Source organism: Rhinolophus sinicus, linkage group LG04 (assembly GCF_036562045.2).
Source record: "Rhinolophus sinicus isolate RSC01 linkage group LG04, ASM3656204v1, whole genome shotgun sequence".
NCBI lineage: Eukaryota > Metazoa > Chordata > Mammalia > Chiroptera > Rhinolophidae > Rhinolophus > Rhinolophus sinicus.
The window spans coordinates 174170388-174191035 of record NC_133754.1 but is presented as its reverse complement, the minus strand read 5'-3'; the positions used below and the strand labels follow the sequence as shown (position 1 = coordinate 174191035).

At 48.2% G+C, this 20648-nt stretch overlaps 1 protein-coding gene across 4 annotated transcripts in view; it reads left to right on the top strand.

Annotated features, from left to right (window-relative positions):
• The first annotated feature begins 13175 nt into the window (after positions 1-13175).
• Positions 13176-20648, top strand: part of ASTN2 (astrotactin 2) — an 839920-nt gene continuing 832447 nt past the window's right edge. For 3 of the 4 annotated variants that reach the window (XM_074330926.1, XM_019731189.2, XM_074330924.1), the window contains exon 1: positions 13177-13754. In XM_074330926.1, the coding sequence (XP_074187027.1) occupies positions 13322-13754 (433 nt within the window). In that variant the 5' untranslated portion in view covers positions 13177-13321. Of the gene's footprint in view, positions 13755-20648 lie in introns of all 4 variants that reach the window. The other variant, XM_074330925.1, reaches the window with a different exon arrangement.

Sequence of the window (20648 nt, the reverse complement as noted above, 5' to 3'; positions counted from 1 at the left end):
CTAGGAGCTAAATCAGACACTGTCATTTTTACAAAAATGAAAAATCAGGAGCAAAGAGGGGAACTTACTTTGACATAGAAATAACCAATTGTGGCAATGGAAATAGTTACTCCAGAAAAACTTGCTCTGAGGCTGTCATGCCATCGTGTGTGGATGGGTTGCCCGTTCCTGGTGCAGGAAGTTTGTATGCTTTGTTTTCCTCCACTCCCCCACCTCAGCGAGGAGCTGAAGTGCGCACCTGGTATCCCTTAGCTGCCTCTCTCTACCTGTGTGAATGATGATCTTAACGTGCTTTTAGGATTTTCACTGTCACGATTGATTCAAGAGGTATGAAAGGCAACTACTCTTTATTCACCAGCTGCTATATGCCAGACACTGGGCATAAGTATGTGTGATTGTTCTCTGTACCGGTTACCTATTATTGCATAACAAACTACCCTCACATTCAGTGGCTTAAAACAACAATTATTTATTGTTATAGCTCATATGTCAGTGGGTTGGTGTAGGTCGGCTGTCTGGGCTAAGCTCCTCAATGGGTCTGTGACTCAGCTGGGATTCAGCTCTAAGCCGAGCTTGATTGCAGCACTGTAGCTGAGAAATCCCTGCTCCATATGTTTGTCATGCCTGTTCTGAGACCAGGAGGCCAGGCCAGGCTGCACTTCTCCTAGGGTTTGGACAAACTTAACACAGAAAGAGGAAACATACAAGGTTCAAAACTGGCCCACCAACACTTCTGCCTCATTTTGTTGGTCCAAGAAGTCCCATGGCTAAGTCCTGACTCCAGAGGTGGGGAAATAGACTCTGTCTCTTTGGTAAGAGGCATTGCAAAGACACCTGACAAAGGATGCAGACACTAGGAGAGGTGAAGACTTGGGACCATGATATAATCTACTGCCTTCCATTTTCACCTGACTCAGGGAGTACCTAGGCAACTGCAGGGTGAGGTCAGAACCAAGTAATTTGGAGGCTAAACGCCTCTCCCTTCCTTTCTTTACCTGTCACCTACAGATTGGCACTAAAGGCCATACTTGATCTTGCATCCTCACTTTTCAATCAACAGTTTTTTTCGGTAGGACCATTCCGGCACTACCCTCATGCCGTGACTTTTCTTCTTATGACACCTAGTAATGATGATGATGACAGAGGAAATTATGATGTTAGCTTTCCTTTCTTGTATGTCTAACCTTGATTTTGGGAGGGACTATGAAAGTGTGGTGGCAGCTCTAGCGTAAGACTCCCTGAGCTAAAACCCCGGCCCCTTCACTTACTAGCTGTATGACTCTGGACAAGGAATCTCTCACTATCTGAGCTTTAGTTTCCTCATATGTCAAACAACAATTCTTAGAGTTCCTAACTCTTAGGGTTGTTGAAAGGGATACTTGAGATGAGACCTTCACAGCATTTAGCATACTGCCTGGTATATTGTAGGGACTCAATGAGTGTTACTATTATTGTGTTTGTTGTTACTGCCATATGCTACATAGGGTCTTAAATGTTGCACATGCATTATCACATTGGAATTGCACTGTGATTAGAAAAGTACTCTCTGTTGATTTGTGTCTACCTGACCTCACAGCTTATTTTCTCATGGCTACTCTCCCAATAAGGGTCTTCTAGCATATCAAGGTGTCATTCATTGAAGGTAGTAAAAAATCCCAAGTTATTCTTTCAAGCTGAATGGTGCTAGTTTGGGAAATAGCCATGCATTTCTTTTGGAGTGTCATCATTTGAACCCTGCCAACGTTGCCTTTTCTCGCTCACAGTACATCTGCACTAGCCATCTGCTGTTTCAAAAACATAGACACAAACAAAAGGAAACTGTAGGTGATATTAAAGCACGTGCTGGATGAATTTTGCTCCCCACTGGTTGGCGTCCAAGGCAAGGGAAGATGGATGTAAGTCTTGGCTCTGTTGATGCCTTCCATGATTTAGGAATTTCAGCACTTTCATCCTCATTCCTGGAGCTCTTTCCCTTGTGAAATGGAAGTCATCGTGCTACCTTTGGCGTGAGTCGGTGCGCTAGGCAGGAAAGTGTGACAGACACGCTTAGCAATCAGGAAAAGCTCTCAGAAAAGAGCACTGAGGTTAGCCTGTTAGAGCTGGATTGTCATGGATCCAGGTTTTTGATTTACAGATGATAGCAACATTTAGGCTCAGCATACTGACAGCTTTTTCGTAATAGTGGAAAGGGACATAGGGGTCATTCAGCAATCAGAAAATGACCACCCAATCCCTGTCGCTATAGATTTCAATTTTACACCTTGGGCCAGCTTCTTCTACTCATTTTTTTCCAATGGATGGAAATTCCTTCCATCTGTCTGGATATGTGCTCTTCACCTGAGATAATGGGAATCAGCAGGGAGAGAGGGATCTTCTGCTCTTTTCTATCCATTATCATGTCTCTGATTATTTTTGTGCCCTCACATACGATTCAAGGATAATCAGAGTTTGTGCGTTGACTGCATTATGAATCCCCCAGTCTCAAGCTTTCCCAAGTCACCATGGAGCGTCTGGAAGCCAGGCCTGGTTTGTTTAGCACTGAATACAATGCCTGATGCAAAATAAGTAGCCAATAAATTCTTGCTGAAGTAATGAGTGCATTCATCTTTCTGGCTCTTGACTCTCTCTGTAGAGCTCTTTAATCATTCATTTATTCACCTATTTATTTGTTCAACAAACATGTATTAGAATTGTGCCTTGGAATCTTGCACGAGAGACGAAAGATGAATCACTTGGTCGCTAGCTTCAAGAAACTCAGAGGATAGGAAAGGAGGTGAGACTTTGTATGAGTCAGTTATTACCACAGTAAGGCCATGTGATAAAATCACCCTAAAACTCAATGGCTTCAACTGGCAAGCGTTTATTCTCACTCACAACCTGGTTGATTTGGGAAGCCTGGTGATGGAGGCAGGCTTGGCTACGCTTGTCCCCAAACTGTAGGTCAGGTCCAGGTCTGCTCTCATATCTGTCACCTTGCTTGGACGAGTGGCCTAGACAGGGCATCTTCCTCTCACGGCAGTGGCAGAAGCTCAAAGATGCTCACATCATGATGGCCAATATCTTATTAGCCAATGAAGGCCAGTTAGCCAAATTCAACATCGGTGGGGCTGGCGGGGTCTCTCTACTCACAGCGAGAGGAAGAAGAGAGTGAATATTTGCTGGACAATAAAGCATCACAGCCTTAAATGAAAATAGCATATGCAATAAAATATTAAGTGTTATAAATAAGTTACATATTGAATGAGGATATGTAAAGGAACAAAACTATTACATATACAGGACCTGATGATGAGAATCAGAAATGGCCCTGAAGGGTGGATGCTGTGTATGTGTGCAGAGTGCTAGTTAGAGAAAAATAACCTAGACAGAGGTAACAGGGAATTTGGGGTGTGTAAAGGAAATAGTAAGGACGTTTATTTTGATGAGCACCTAAGTTATAGGAAGGAAAAAAAATGTAACAGAGTAGATCAGAAAGGTTGTTTGGGAATTTAAATATCATGTTAACAGGTTGCACAAGTCCTAGAGCAACAGAAATTAATTAGAGAATAACAGGTGAGAATTAATGCTAACAGCCACAAAAAAAAAAAAAAAAAAATGCATAGTGGCTTGGCAAGGTAGGTGTTAGACAATATATTAGTTCCTAAGAATCTCCATAGATGTCAGGGAGAATGAACTACCGGTAGGCTGAGGTGATAAATACTAGACATTACACTTTTTCAAGTATTATTTTTTGCCAGTGAATCTTGGTGGGCGTCTCAAACCTCAGGCTTAGTGCCATGACTGCAGTATGTCTCTCCTCTGTGTAGCATCCTCTTGCTTTCCCACCTTGTCACCTTGAGCAGAAGCCCCTCCTGCCTTCCAAGGGGAGGGTATCTCACCAGCTGTTGGCCAGCTGCTCAGAGAGAAGTGATGCTATTGAGAGTCCAGTGCAGGGCAGAAGGGAGTGTTCTCTCCGTCTGTGCCATCTTCCTCATCCCGTCACCCATCTTCAGTTTAAAATGCCGCTAACGTTCTCAAGAACACAAAACATATGTTTGGACATAGGCCATTCTTTTTACATTACAAAATATAGTCAATAACTAATGAGTGCACACATTTGTGCATTTATTCCATAAATACTCATTGAGCATCTCCTGGGTGTCAAAGGGTTTGCTAAGGGCTGGGTACACAACAGTGAGCAAGAGAAGTAAAATTGCTTTCCTCGTAAAACTTGCGTTTGAGTGATGGAGACAATCCATCAATCATTCTGTGAATCACCTGTGGCAAAGAAAATGTAGACATGGAAATGATGGTGAGTCTGCGAGGCCTTTGGAGTAGGGAGGCATGGAAGTGGTCTTTGTGGGAATGACATCTGCACTGAGACTCCAGCAACAAAAAGGAACAAGTGAGCGCCCCGCTCTGTGCTAGCCATGCAACCTGGGAAGTGAGATTCAACCCCTGCGGTCCTCTCTTGTGCTACTCAGATCCATTCCTCCCAAAGCCAAAGTAGCATTTTGAAACTGTGTGTCTGACTATGCCACTCATTCACACAAAATTGCCCATTTGCATTTAAATTAAATCCAAACTTTTTACCATGGCCTACATGGACCTGTGTAAGCTACGCCATACTAACCATTTGAGACTCATTCCATCCTTCTCTAGTGTTCCCTCTCAACTCTCTAACCATGACTTCAAATGTTTGGCTCCTGGAATTTGCCAAGTTCTCTCTCACGGTCTTCGTTCTTGCTACTCCCTCTGCCTGGAATTCCCTCCGTAACTCCGCCACCACTCTCACCTCCCACCCCCCAAATAACAATTTCTATTCATCCTCTTTCGTTTCTAATTAATTGCCACATTTTCAGAGAGGCCTCACCCGGTCCTCAAGCATAAATTCATACTTCTCTCAGTATTCTACTTCATAGAACAATAGTCTTTTCCATCACAGAACATTTGAAAACGTTCAGTCACATATTCTCTTTTTTATTGTAGTGAGGACAGCTAACACGAGATGTAAAAACGTTTAAGTGCACAGTACAGTATAGTTAACTCTGAGCACGACAGATCTGTGTGGGACGGCAGCTCCTAGAACTTTCTCCTCCTGATAACTGGAACTTTATACCTGTTGAATAGCAGCTCCCCTTTTCCTCCTCCCATGTGTTCACTTTTGAGCATTTGTTTTTGTCTCTCTCTTGACTACGCTGTAAGCTCCATGAGTCCAGGGACCATTTTCATCTCGTTCCTCATTGTAACCCTATTCCTGGAGCACAGTATTCCGTAGGATTCCATGAAGGAGAGATGAGAGGAGGAAAGGGAAGGGAAGGAGGGAGGAAGGAATGAAGGAAGAAGCAAGGTTTTTTTTTTAGTTTAAATATTTCTTTTCCCTCTGTAGACTAGTGCCTCAGTTAAAAACGACAACAACAACACAAAATTCCATATGTGTTCTATCTGGTGTCCATAGCTAGGAAGAAGGGCTTCCAGTAGATTTTGCTGAAAGCCTCTCTAGAATGAGATGGCGTGCAGCTGGGCCTCCAGGAGACATCGGGAGGCTGCAGAATCCCAGACTTGCTGAGTGTGCACATTCTTATACAATAGTCATCAAGTATAGCTTGGAAAGTGGGTCAGGAGTGGGGGATGTCCTCTGCTGCTCTGAGGTACTTCTGAGCAAGGCCCCGGGGGTTACGTTAACATAAAGCTCTTTGAGCTAGTGAGAGACACAGTGAAAGGAGTGAAAGGAGTTGGGAGTCAGGGCAAGGAGACCCCTGCTGTAATAACATGTGCTTGAAAAGCAGGCAGTCGCGGGGTTTCACCACAGCTCATCAACCACACTGACACCTGCCCTTCAGTAGAATAGAGAGATTGTACCACTCCCATTTGATAGGTGAAGAATGATGCTTGATGAGGTAACTAACTTGCCCAACCCATCAAATAAGTAAAGCTCGCAACTAGGAAAGCTGGGATTTGAGCCCTGGTTTGCCCAGCTCTAAAGGTTGATAAATAATACTATGAAGAAATTGAAAACAACATGCATACAACAGTATGCTTCAACAAACTTAAAGATACAGACTGTAAGAAGGTATCTGCTCTCTCCCTACAATGTCCAAGGTCACACAGGTTTAAATGACAGAGCTGAAATTCAAAACCAGTGTTGTCTTATGCAAGAGATTGTGTTTTTAACATGTATTCATTCATTCATTCATTCATTCATTCATTCATTCGTCGCTGGTGGCTTAACACAGGGCAGGCAGCATGGAACAAGGTTGACAGGATTTCCGTCCCTGTGGAAAATATAATTAGGTGTTATATTGAATAACACTTCAGCAAAGTGGTCGTCACCTTCCCTGTTACGAAAGTATGGACACTCTTAACCCTTACTATAGAGTACCCTTGGGGAGGTCTTCAAGAGGATGTGACCACTGGTTGACCCTCGCGCTGGATCGGGGCAATTGGCAATCAGAGGTTCTTTACCCCCTTTCCTGTCCTTGAAATGTACATTCCACCCACCGTTCCCATAGCCTGAACCGTTTCAAGGATGCAACCTTGAGAGAGTAATGTGGTGTTGAGACTCTCTGGAAGGTACATGAGACTGAGCCCTGTTAAGGCCTCTATAGGAACTCTTAAGATTCTGGTAGGCAGATGCGAGATCTACTCATCTTGTGGTTGCCCGAGACAAGCCTCATAAGTTCCCCTGCTTGTTCAACCTGCCACATACCAATAGGCCACCTCTTTCTTGGATGTCTCCTTGCCCTCCATGTTTGGGAGCCAGTTTCAAATTTAAACCCAAGGAATTAAGAAGGACTTTATTAGATGTAGGTTGTCCAGCCATCTTGCAGGTCATACGTTTTCTGTGTTCCCAAATCTTCCCATGTAAAGCCAGGGTTAAAAATTCCAACCTCGCAGGTGGTTATGAGAATTAAATAAGAAAATGTGTTTGGTGTCTAGCTCATAGTGGGCATCCAGGAAATATTGTAAAAATAGTCGCTCTATGCTGACATCACCTTAACCAGTTCAAACTATAATAATACAAATAATGTGATGCAGAAAGGAAAATGACGTAGTACTCTATAACAGGGAATAAAGCTTACACTATTTATTAGTCATATACATTCCAACGCACCAGATTAGCAGTTCAGCTTGAATAAATATAGAGCAGATACTGTAAAGCTTTTGTTTTTAACTAAAGCAGGATGTCAGAGAGAAAAGATTCCGGCCAGAAGGAGCTCATGAGACCCAGAAAGAGGATCCTGAAAATACAGCAGTAGATATAGATCCAAAGGCACATCCCACTAATATGTGTTAATGATGAAAGATGATGAGTGTAACAAAGTAGGAAGGAAACAGGAATAGGTCAAATGATTAACTAGGCAAAGAGGTACAGAGATATGGGCACACGCAAATGAATGATGGGGATGAATTAAAGATGAGTGCAAAAGAATGAATGAGAAAAGAGAGAGAGAGGCACTTTCAAGGAGTATTGGGAGGATTTTGACTGGATGGTGTAAGAAGGATATGAAATGACTACAGTAAATCACGGAACAAGAAGGGGTTGATTTAGAGGACCGGGGACAGGGGAAGCGGGAGGTTGTAAGACGTATGAGCTGGAGAAGAAAGATAATAAATTTGAGAATTGTTAAGGGAAAGAGTCAGAGAAGTACTGGGTTGAAGCAGAAATCAGTCAAACAGATGCAAGTACAAATGAAGAAAGACAACGGTGATTAAAATATTCTTTCATTTTTCACGAAAGAGAAGTTAGAGACAATGGTAAAAGTTGGCTCTAAATGAGATATAGTGGAAATGTTCTGAAAAGGGAAATGAGGAATGGCGCGTTGGAAGCAAAGAGACAGAGGTCACAGAAGGACCAAATAAATAGACATTTGGAGGCAGAATCAAGCTACTGTTACTGAGGACTGACTATGTGCCAGAGAGGAATATGTGCTTCCATTTATATCTGCTGGCTCATTCACCTTCCCATTACCCCATTATAGGAAAAAATGAAGGCTCAGAGAGGTTGTGCATCACCAAAAATTAGCCAACTAGCAAGTGATAGAGGAAATCTATCAAAGAGAAGTTTCTGAGTCAAAGAAACAGATAGCCATAATAGATATATTTACAGTGATCTATTTTGGACACATCGACAATAAAATGAAAAGCTTCAGGATTGACCTTAATTTTGTAATTGATCCTATAACAATTGATGGAAATGAGCTTTGCATGGATCAAGATGCTGAGGGGTTGGCAGAACTAAGACAAAAGAGTATCTGGGGGAAGGTGGCTGAAGGGAAGGAAAGGAAACAATACGCTGGGTGATGAATGGAGTCACCGAGCTGCAGGGAGCTGGGCAGGATTAAAAGGACGATGTGAGTTACAGAGAGGGCAGTGATTAAAACAAGGGAAAACAAATGGTGGAGATTTGTGGGTATGAAAAGGATTGATGGAAGATTGAGCTTAGATAGAGGAGAGATGAAGCCAGAGATAGCAAGCTCTTTCTGAATTGGAGTTTGTGTTCCAGAGATCAGCTTGAGGCTTGAAGAAGAAAGACTGTTACAAAAACATTACTTGAATCAGGGAAAGCTGCAAAGGGAGAAAACCAAGGAGGGAGGGAGGGAAGGAAGGAGGGACAGACAGACGGACAGAGAGAGGATAATGCACTCATTGTGGCACACCAAAAGGATAGCCAGTTTTCTTCACTGCAGAATTACAGCTAGTGTCTAGTATATACGTTTCTTGAAGTACAAATTCAATAAATCTGTGATCATCCATTGACAGTAATTATTTGGTGTCTGTACCCTATGGGAGCCACAGTGCTGGTTTATATGAACGTGATAGTAACCAAGACACAGGTCTGCTTGGATCTCTCGGAGTTCCTAGCCTACTGGGGAAGACACATCAAGAAAATACTTTATAAAGGGATAAGTATTAAAATATGTAATGTGTGCAATTTATAATATGTAAGGAGATACGAAAGGCCATAACAGGGAAAATAGAGAGGGGCTAGTTTACACTGGGTGGTTAGTCATCTCAGGGAAAGTGCTTTAATAGCTAAGACTTGTTGATAAGTAACAGGTAGTGATGTGAAGTCACCATAAAATGTTTGCATTTACTTATAACATTAATGAGAATCTAATATTGGCTATATATTTTCATACATGTGACCTCATTTAATTCTGATAATGATCCTACAAAGCAGGTACTACTACCCCCATTTCACAAATGAGCAAATGAAAGGTCTAATAGGGGCATTTCTAAGTGACTTGGCTCAGTAGGTAAATAGCAAAGACGATATCTAACCCCAAGCCTGTCGGCCTCCCGAACCCCACCTTTTTCAGCCACACTAGGCTGCCTCAGTCAGGTGGGATGAATAGAAGGAATTTTAAGAAAACACAACAGAGTACGAAGGAAGCAGGGTGGAGGAAAGGAAAAAAAACAACGTTGCAAAACTCCCTAGAAAGACAAATAAGAAAGATGAAAGATGAAGCAAGAGGAAGCATTTGCTCGGAGGACTGGGAAGGAGTTCGAAAGGAATAGAAAGGAATTTCAGATCCGTGAAGTCAGAGAAGGGGGTACGAAGGGCACCCTAGAGGGGAATAAAGTATATCAATAATGAAATGTAACTAATGAAATCAATAATGAAATGTGACTAGTGAAGAGGAAAGGAGAAGGGGAGAGAGAAGCTGGGGGGATAAGAGCGGTGCCCCCAGGTGTCACAGGACAGGGCATGAGAGTGGGAATAGGGAAGTCCCAGGGTATTGGGCACAGGTGGGGGAGGGTAGAGCAGGGAGGTGCCATGCTGTGGCAGATGGAGCCAGGAGTTCAGAGTCAGACACACGTGTGCGGCACCTCTTGCTAACTACACGATCAGAGTCAGGTGTATTAGCTTTCCCGAACCTCAAACAACACATCCATCAAATGGGGATAACAAGCCTTACTCCAGGTGTTGCGGGGACTATGCATCCCAGCAGCCCTTATACATTATTGAGCACCTATTATGTTACGCGCTTTGCATAATTATTTCTGGAGCCTTGCTGCTGCCAGAAGGCAGAAATTACCATCATTCATTGATATATTATGTAAAATTTTGAAGTAGCAAAATATGCATTCAAAATATGAGTTATTTTCCTGCGGTCATTACAGATTCAACACTAGGTAAAGCTGGTCCTCCTCAAAATGAACAGTGAATTTCTTGCCTGCCTTTTCCGTCGTGTCTTCACTCACTCCCTCTCCCTCTCACTGAACTTCTTCCATTCCCTTCGTATGCTTTGCCCTCTCTGCCCTCCATTTGTTCCACATTCTTTGTTCTCTGGCAGGTGTCTTAGTTGCAAGCAACAAATACCGATCCTGGATCATTTAAACAGCAACAGAATTCAGTAAAGTGATATCAGGTTACTTAGACTCTCTAGGAGGGCATGGGATCTGGGCTGAGTCCATGGAGCAGACAGCACCGCTCCCAACCACAGCAGAGAACTGGCTGGTGGCGATCTTATTGTTGCAGCTGCAGCCGGGCATAAATAGGATAATTCACACTCTTGACACCAGTGACACTGGGCTCTGAGCAGTGCTGTAAGAATCATGTTCACCAGCAGGGGAACCCAGATGTAACTACCCCAACAGTTGCCACTTTGGTCCCCAAGTGGATTCTGCCTGATTCCAGCTTCCTTCCCTGCCTCTGGGCTGGGTGAATCTGATTGGTAAATCCTGAGTTATGTGCCTAAGTCCTAACTGAAGTGGAGGCTGAGAAAGTGCCTAGAAATTTTAGCTTCTTCATGGGAGGTAGGCTGTGCCTCGGAGAATGAAGCACCCTCTGAGGTAGGAAAGGGATTCAAATGCTGAGTAGTTGCAAAGCATCCCAAATGCCAGCTTTAACCTGGACTGTCCACCCCCATGCTACTGGTTCTTCATGACTAAACTCCAATGCCACCTCCTCTGGGAAGCTTTCTTTGATTTCTCCAAACATAAGTTTCAAAGCACTCAAAAAAGAACGACATGTTTGTGCGTCCGCCTGCCTGCCTGCCTGCCTGGTATCTGAGGTATTTCTGTGCCTGTTTCATCCCTCCCCCACCCCCATCATTATAAGTTCTCCAAGGGCAGGAGCTGTGTTTATCCATCTCTGCATCCCCATGTAGTGCCTGGTAGGAGCCCTGGATATTTGGTGGTGAATGAATGAATGAAAGTGTTGGTGGCATTCGACAGGCCTTTGTACCAGAGGTCCATGAAGGACTTGCACAGACTCTGCCTTACATAAGGGAGCCCTTTTTTCCTGGTATGCACTTCTATAAATGGACTATGTCAGCATATTTGAAGAAAGGGGCATAGAGAATCAGAAAGCCCCATTGCAGAGGATAGTGGCGGATTGTAGGGTACAAAGGAGGGACTGAGGGAGGCAGGCGACATATTTGGAGGAGTAAATGAACTGAAGCAGGCATCAGAGAGGCAGGAGATGAATGAGAGAGGACTTGAAAGGCCAGCTCCCCCCTACCCCCCAAGTTCACAGATTAGTAAACTGAGACAGGAGAAGCGTACCATATAAACCTCAGAGCTGAAACAGACCCAGATGTGCTCCTGTAGATGTGCCTTACACATCTTTGCTAGGTGGGCTTCTCCAAGGTCACTGAGGACAGTGTGATTTAATAGAAAGAGCCAAGGCTTTGAAGTCTGGAGTTCAAATCTCACCTCTTCTGCTTTTGAGTGGTGTGACCTTGGGAAGTCCCTTCACTTCCCTGACCTTCTGATTTCAGTTTTCTCATCTGGAAAATGGGAGTCATAATGTCCATCTCATTGGATTATGATTGTGTATAAAAGCTAACATAGATACATGGCGAGCACTTGGAGAATACTTCAGAAACATTAAGTCCAAGGTCACAAAACAGGCTTTGATATTGCCTTATTTTCAGTCCTCTGCCTTTATCCAAAGGCATAAAAAAGTGAATAAAATGTGATGGGAAAAAGGCAATTCACTTAAGGGTTAAAGGTCGAAAGGCGACAAGAGGCAGAAGAGGGAAGAATTAAGAAGAGAGGGGTTAATGCAGAGACGGCACGAAAGGTGTAGATGGGCAAGCAATACAGACAGATGGGAAATGGCTCACAAATTATAGGGAGGAAGCATTTATAAGATTAAAGTCAAGATGAGGAAGAAGGAAATGAGTGGTGAGATGAAAGAGAACAGAGAGAGGAAAGATGAAGAAAAATCGGGGAGTGGAGAAGGGGGCCTGCTCCAGCCTGGATCCCTGCAGATGTGACAGTTCCGTGGAGGATACCAGGTATGTGTCAGAGGCAGAATCAGCTGAAGGCCAAGGGCTGCCATGTGTCTCAGGTTTACAGCTCAACTTGACTCTGGGAGGGGAAGTACTAGGGGTGAAGAAGTGGTGAACAGACTCCTCCTCTGGGAATGGGTCAGAGGATGCCGGGGCCACATGGGAGCCCCAGGCAGACAGAGTACTAGGTCTCTATCTCGCACCCTTTTCAGGAATTTCACACAGAAAGCAGAAGCAGCCAAGTAGAGCGGCTCCAAGCTAGGAGTAGGAATCCAAAATAAAAGCGCGTGAGTGGGCTGGATTGCAGGGAGGCAGCTAGGGGGCCAGTCTCCTGGCTGAGGCATTTTGGGAGGGTGAGGGCCGCAGAATGGAGTTGGACACCTCTGGGGCCCTTAGCAGTTAGTGTATCCGCGGAGGCCTGGGTGGAGGGAAGAGGTGGGGTCCTGGTAACAGGAGAATGGTTGCATGAGTTGTTGGCAGTAGGTTTGGGAGGGGCTCTGAAGCCACAAGGGATTATTTCAGGGACTAGAAAAGGACACAGGACTTGTTACTGGGATTGAGGGGAGACAAAGTTAAGTCTTGGCCACCCAGAAGAGCCCTCTACCCCCAAGAAGGCGGGGCCTGGAGCAACGCTGGGCTAAGGCGCCCCCAGGTGCAGCTTCTGGGTTGAGCCAGGGGTGGGTGAAGGTGAGCCAGCCGGGTTGAGCCCGAGGAAATTAGGGGAAGCCTGAAGGGGGTCCCTACGTTTTAGGAATTTGGAGAGGGGTGGTGTGGCTAAAGAACACTGTGAGAGCGGCATTGGGGGATCCTGGGAAAGGAGAGGGGGCGACTGGGATTTGCACGAGGCCGGGCGGAGCCTCCGAAACGCTCGGGGTCTGCGGGGGGAGCCAGAGCAGGGCCGGGCGGCGAGCCCGGGAAGGCGGCGCGGGGGGGCGGTCCGGGGCCGAGCGGGAGGCGGAGCCGGGAGCTGGGGGCTGCTGGCGAGCGGCTCCCACGGCTCCTTAGCTCCGGCGTCCTGGTTCGCTTCGGCGTTCGCAGCTTCTTCCTCCTCCTTCACCGCCGCGGCCGCGGCTCGCAGCACCGCAGCCCCTCCCGCCATGGCCGCCGCCGGCGCCCGGCGCAGCCCCGGCCCCAGCTCGGGGCTCTGGGGGCGGCTGAGGCTCGGCTTCCCCCCGGCGCCGCCGCCGCCGCCGCTGCTGCTGTTCCTGCTCCTGCTGCCGCCGCCGCCGCTGCTGGCCGGCGCCACCGCCGCCGCCTCGCGGGAGCCCGACAGCCCCTGCCGGCTCAAGACCGTCACGGTGTCCACACTGCCCGCCCTGCGGGAGAGCGACATCGGCTGGAGCGGCGCCCGAACCGGGGCCGGGACTGGGACCGGGGCTGGAGCCGCAGCCGCCGCGTCCCCGGGCTCCGCCAGCTCCGCGGGCGCCACAGCCGAGTCGCGCCTCCTGCTCTTTGTGCGTAACGAGCTGCCGGGGCGCATCGCGGTCCAGGACGACCTGGACAACACCGAGCTGCCCTTCTTCACTCTGGGTAAGTCTGGGCGCCGGCACACGCGAGACCCCAAGGAACTGTGCACCCCTAAGTGAAGTCTGACGGGTGGGGGCGCCCTGGGGAGCCCCGCCCCGGGCTGCCCCCAGCGGTGTGCGGAGAGGGCAGCTGAGGGGCCCCGAGGGCGTACAGGTGGTTGGAAAGGACTGTGGGTTAGGAGGTCCCGGAAGCGCGTGGCGGGAGCCCGGGGGCGTGCCAGCCCTTCTGCAGTGGGGACCTGTCCCTCAGTCGCTTAGTCCACACGTTGATCTCTGCCACTGTCTGTCCCCGTCGCCGGAGACCCCAGATCTCTGAGTGTGTTCGAACTAAGGGCCGGGTATGTCCGCCGCTCCGAAGCCGGGTGCGGAGCCGGCCGCCCATTGCTCCTCCCGGCACGGTCACTGCCGCCGCGGTTACCGCCCCTTCGCCCTAGCGTCGGAGTTGTTGGCTCTGCTCTTCGGGATAGATTTTCTCGAGAATCCGAGCGGAGAAGCTCTGTGTAGAATCACCCGTCCACATAAACTCGTCTTCCGAAAGGGCTGGGTGACCTTGGCCGAGTCTCTTCCCTTTTCTGGGCCTCAGTTTTGGCCATCTGTGAAGTGGGGCAGGGGAGGATTGAGTGATTTTTGAGGACTGGAATTCTGAGCCCAAGGTCTCCACTTTCAGAATTATACCCCCGCCAACCCCTGCTGTCGCATTTGCCTTTCTACACCCCCACCCCTTCCACCCCCAGCGGCCAGCAGGTTTGTCCTCGAATCTCAGCCACTGGCTAATAATAATAACTTGAAAGCTAGAAAATGGAAGGGGAAAGGCTAGGGTGGTGGTGAGGCCGGGGGTTGGGGGCTCAGATGGAAAAGTTCATCAGAAAGTTCGCCAGCAGCTTGCTGCCTGCTGGTTCCCAGCAAGAATCCCGGAGGAGTCGGCCCTTCCGAGGAGCTGTGGGAAGCGCAGCTGATTTCCCACCCGGGTAATTGATAGCTTAATTATCTCGGAGAGCGCGTACAAAAATGTTGTTCCCCCTTAGCTCTCCCGCGCTCCCTGATCGCTGGCTCTCTCCTCCCCTCTTGGGGGCGCGGGGCGCGATTGGTTGTCAGAGTCTGGTCAACAACAGCGCCTGGGAGGCACGGGGCTCGCTGCTGGGAGACTCCCCAGCTCTTCTGCCTCATCCTTGACTTCTTGGATACAGTTCAGCTCCGGCATCTCCGGGGTGATGAGCCTTCGCGGTCAGCGCCTTCAGAATCCGGGCTTGAACCTCTTAGGTTAACTCTTTGTTCGTCCGAGAAGCCCCGAAGAGTAATCAATGGACCAGACTCCTCTCTCCGGGAGCCATAATATTTGTTAATGTATTTTTTGTGACCCCCCGCCCCGCCCCTTCCTTTTCATGCTGGCTGCCTGGGGAGACTTGAGCACGGGCCAGGCCCTCCAGTGTCTGGCCGTTGGGCTCTCCCCAGCTGGCTGCAACTGGAGCACGCTGAGCTTTCCTGGAGGCAAGGCAGGAGGGGACTTCCCGCAGCAGCGCATCTGGCAGTGCGACACACACCCTAGCATACACACAGGCAGGACACACAGGTGCACCTGTGGGGCTGCCCATTTCCACGGAAGGGGATGACGGTGGAGACGGGGTTCCTTCTGGTGAAGAGCTAACCTTGGACTCAGGGCTAACTCCTGCAGCCTCCCCCAAGGGTCGGGTCCTTTGGGCAACACTGAGGGTATCCCTCCACCCCATTTCCAATTCCAACCTTCTTCCTCCGTACCTGATCTCTACTCCAGAGTCCCCTGGGAGGTCAGGAGTGGGAATCCCCTTAAATGACTGGTCAAATACGGGGCGGGGGAAGGGGATGTTTGGGGGGTATAGTGTTACTTGGAAGCAAGGGCCCCAGGGCATTCCAATTCCCCAACTATGTATGGGACCCGGTCCAGCCAGCTGTAGGAGTCGCCCCCAGTTCCTAGAGCTGGCAATCTCTGCCTTTTTAAACTTTGGCTTTCAAGAGGGAATGGTTGTCGGGGAGCGCGCTGGGCAAACTGAGTGTGGAGCTAAGTGAGGAGCTGGAGGTCTCCATTACCCCAGGCAGGACCCGTGAGTTAGCTCTAGAGTGTCCTGGCACCCTGCTTTTGGAAGCTGCGCCCTTCTCTGATGCAAGGCGGCTGAGCCTGGCCACTGGAGACTGCCTGCTGTGGAGTGGCTGGGTGCTGTTCTCCTTGGCAGCTCTGAGACCTTTTGGAGGCATGTAGGAATTGATTTCCCCGCCTCCTTCGCCTCCCTGCAGCGCCCTGGGCTGGCAGCTCAAGGCTCCCCCCCCCCCGCCCCCCCAGGGATTTGGCTAGCGAGGTAGTTACCAGATGGCCTAGTATAGCAGGAGCTGTGTAGGGAGACGTGGGCTTTTTATTTGTGTTGGTCTTCTACTGTTTGCATGTAAACACGGAGTGCACAGTGAGCTGCAGGAGCGCCAGGCTGGCTGGGAATGAGGGCTGCTGCCTGTCGGGGGTGCCATTTATGGCCGTATCTTTCCCCATCCCGTCATCCCATCCCCAGACCTTTTAAACACCCTTTGTTTAAAAGCTGAGTGTTTGTGTCTGGTGGGTTGGGCGAGTCTTTCATTATTAATTCACCTGTCCGAAGGTTTTGGAGATGGCACATGCCACATCTGGGCGTGCAACGTCAGTACATGCCAAATTCTGCCAATAGTGGGGTGTGTGAGCCACCGCTAGGGGGTGATGGTGTCTGCCAAAGCCCTCAGGCCATGCTGTGGGTTGTGGGCCCAGAGTTGGTGGTGGTAAAATATAACCTGGCATTAAAGGGGTGATTGGACAAATAAAAGATAGAATCCCCATTTTACTGACTCCAGCTGGGGGAACTCAAGGTAGTTTTTCCCACACTGCCTACCATCCTCTTTCACAAGAGTTACCTATACATACCTGGCCCTGTCTCCCTCCATTCTGCCTCTGTTGTTTGAGTTATTGGCTGTATTATTGGTCATGCCCAGACTTAAATGACTTTTCTTCCGGTCTTTTTCTCTCTTCATATTTCTACTTTTCCCATCATGTTCCATCCTGCTTTATGTAGTTGGAGGTTTCCCTCAGAGGTGAAAGATTCCCCAGGTTTCTTTGTCTGGGGTTCTTCTTTAGAATCTGATTATAAGTCAATGGCATTGACAAAGTGAATTTCCCTGAAAGTGATCAAGGAATAGCAAATAGTTATTGAACCCTTAATGTGGTGCTAAGCGCTTTCCTCTTGTCTTTTATTGTTAATTCATATAACATATATCTAGTGGGCACTGCTGTTACTGCCATTTTACAGGTTAGGAAACATTCGTAGAGAGACCAGGTACCTAATCCAAGGTCAGACTGTGAATAAATGGCAGACTTGGCAGAACGGGAATCTCAGTCTACTGTACACCTACATTCTTGGTAATTGCTAAATAGCCATCCTGAGCCACATATACATCGAGGGGCTGGTTATACATGTATGCAGGGCATGGCGCTGGGTTCTGGAGAGAAAGATAACAATTCATCCACACAACAAGAACATTTCTCGAAAGGAACTTCAGCTGCATGGGTGAGCTGAGGTAGGAGAGTTTGAACGTGAGGCATGAATTAAATGACCTCCAGTGACCCTACCAGCTCAAAGTTCTATGACTCATGGAATGTCAAAGGGCACTGTATTTAATGGTGCTAACGAGTGATGGGGATGACACATTCAGTGACATCAAGGAGGGAAGACATCTCTACAGACTGGGAGGAGGCTAGGCATCCTTCCTGGGAAGGATAAAACCGCAGCTAGGGCTTGAACGCTACACTGGAAGACAAGCTGAATGCTCCAATACGGCTCGGGAACTTCAAGTTGCTGAGGCCCTGGAATCTCAGCTCTGGTCCACAGTGACCTTGAATAAGTCACGGAATTCCCAGAGCTTCAGTTCTTTGTGCTGTGACATGAGTGGGTAGATGAGCCCTAAAATAATCCTTGGAGGTAGAGATCATATGCACTTGAAGTGCCCTGACCCATTCCGTCACTCTGACAAGCTCCTCTCGCCTCTTACTGGCTTCTTTCCTTTGCCGGTGACATGGGGGTGTTGGGAAGGACTGATTGAAAAGAAAGAGCTTGAGCAGGAGCAGCTGCCGGTGCAGGGCTTCTGAGGTGAACCTGCAGATCACTCAGTCCTCATCTGCCCCCAGGCAGCCCTGGGGTTTCTTGTGGGTTTCGCTCTCCTGTCCGCAGGTAGGGCAGTGACTTCCTTCTTCCTGTGCTTCACGGTGGCCGAGCTGGACTGTTTACTGCCAGCCTCGATTCAGCAGAAGGGGGGCAAAGACAGACAATAGCATACCCCTTCCTTGTCAGAATGTCTTAAGGACTTGCCTTGTCACACAACTCACGCAGGTGAGGTGTGTGCTCTGTATTTGGGGAAGGGCCCGTGAAGAAGGAAACACCATCCAGCAATATGTCTTCAGTACACCTGCGTGAGGCGATCTGGCAGTGTCCTGAAGAGCTGTCCCAAAGGAAGGCTCTTTGCAGGAAGCTGATGGGCCTGCATGGAAGAGAAAGACACAGTCTGAAATGCTAACTTAGTCAGTTCTGCAATGACAAAACTGAATACCGAAAGAGAAAAACCTCTGGAAGGAGGGACCAGGAGACTGGTCAGAGGGTTGTTAAAAGCAGGGAGTTTAGCCTCAGGAAAACAGTCCACCAAAGTCCTTCAAATGTCAACAGGGAATGATGGAGGTGTTTTCGCCTGCCTGGTTCTAAGGAATGTTTAAAGCTGCAGAAACTAAGGGGATAGAGTTCAGGCCCACAGGAGGGTGTGTCCCAGGGAGCTGTCCAACAAGCCTGCATGCTGACCCCTGACGGATGGTAGGGTCCACATGGGAGGAAGCCTTCAAGCAGAGACTGCACAGCTTTGGGCTGGAGAAAGGACCTAGCCCAGGGAGACACTGAGGCTATCGGCCCGTTTCGGTTTCTGGTTTGATTCTGCAGGTTGATGCTAGTTATTAAGAGGGAGGAAGAACAGATACAAACAGTAGTAAGCTGGGTTTTCTGAAGGGATTTCTTACCATAGAATATTCATTAAAATCAGTACCTGTGTTTTTACTGTATGTGTATGTGTGAGAGAGATTCTGGGGTAGATAAGAGGGGGAATTTGATGTTTTCAAACAAAGATAGATTAAAACAAAACAGTATGTTCTTTCCTCATGTGGACACCAGGTCCATTATCACTAGTGTCAGCATCTGAGTAGCCCTGAAACGTCAAGGTCCCGTCCTGTTCTAATGTTCCAGGCTCCTGGGAGTGGGGAGAGGGGTGTTCAGTGGTCTCTATACGAGTCTTTCCCCACTTTGCGCTCACGTACCTCAGTCCATCCCCACCCCTTTGCCAGCTCTAATCTGATGAAGCCTATTTCATACTCAGTGCAGAGAGAGATGCCCTGCCCTCAGAAAGTAGTGTATTACTGAGAGGGAAGTGGGGTAGAGAGAGAGGAGGATTTGTTTCCGCTGTATTAGAGGGGCTGAAGTTTGCTCAGGGCCAACCGGATTTGCTGTTTCTGGGGGTCAGTGACACAAGCCGACACAGCATAGCTCGGCAAGCTTTGGTGTGACATGGAGCTTGATGGTTTTCCTGAACTAGGCCCTCAGGCCATAAGCTGGTTCTATAATTTTCATTTACAGCAGGTCCAGCAGTAGGTCTGACTAGGCGTCTGGCAAGCGACGCCTCCTGTTTCTACTTGCTTTGCTGTACCCTGGTCTTTGGCTGCCCAGGACAGTGTAAACACCTGTGCTGGCAGGAGAGAAGGATGTACACTGACAGGGACTTTTTTGGGTGCAGTCATGAAAACTATTCCCACAACTATCAACATTGAGGGACTCACAGTATCACAGACTGCTGGAGCGCACTGAATCCACCCCTCCTTTTATGTGGTAATACTGGGGCTCAGACAGTGGACGAAACCCACTTAAGGACCAGCCGTTCAAACTTAACCCCGCTGGTCTTGAATTCCACTCCATGCTTCTTTCCATCACAACACGGGACTGCTAACGCACGGCTCTGGGTTTAAACACGTCTCTGTATGCAACTCAGTTGAACATCCTCAAATGCACTGCTTTCTCCTCTTCCCCCTGCGAAAAATCCCAGACAAATAAAAAAAACACAAAGCCTCAGAATCTCAGAAGAAAAATACCCTTAGGGTAACTGAATGTGTTCTGCTGCCTGAATATCCAGCTGCTTGGCTCCAATCTCTCCTGAGAACCTGAGCTTCTGGGTTTGGTTCTGGGAGGGGGGAGGAACCCTCATTGCCTTTCAGTAGCGGCCTGTGGGGGTGAGCCGAAGAAGCCTGCGCTTTTCCAGGTGAGGAAAGAAAGAGTCGGATTGAACTTTGAGGGTGCTGATCCTTTCCCAAGTTCTCACACTGACCAGCTAGTGGCAACAGAAGATTAACTATAGCACGAGATCTGGTTTTCCTTTCCTTCTAGCAGAGCGGCCTCTGTGCCCCAGAAGGAGGCAGGCAGCAGTGCTTGGCAGGACTGGCTCTCTTCTCTCCTTTCACCCACTGGCTGCTTGTCTGTAGTTGTTTTGGACAACAACCCCCATGAAGATTTCCATTTGGATTGGAGGGCGGGGGCAGCAGGGACTATACAATGTCAGACTCGGGACTGAAATATTGGTACCTTCCTTCCGAGCACACTAGAACGTGCAAACAGCTCAGTATGTGAGTCAAAAATTGACCGAGATGCCATATGTTCTAAACTGTTAGGATTTGAACCATGAAGAGGAAACATGTCTCCGTCCCCATTGGCACAGTCCCTGGCAGGTCAGACCTCAGCACTTCCCTCTGCTAAGATTCCAGCAGTCAACTCACTGGTCTGTCTGTCTGCCTGTCGCCTGATTGTCTAATCCATCAGGGGTACTTGCC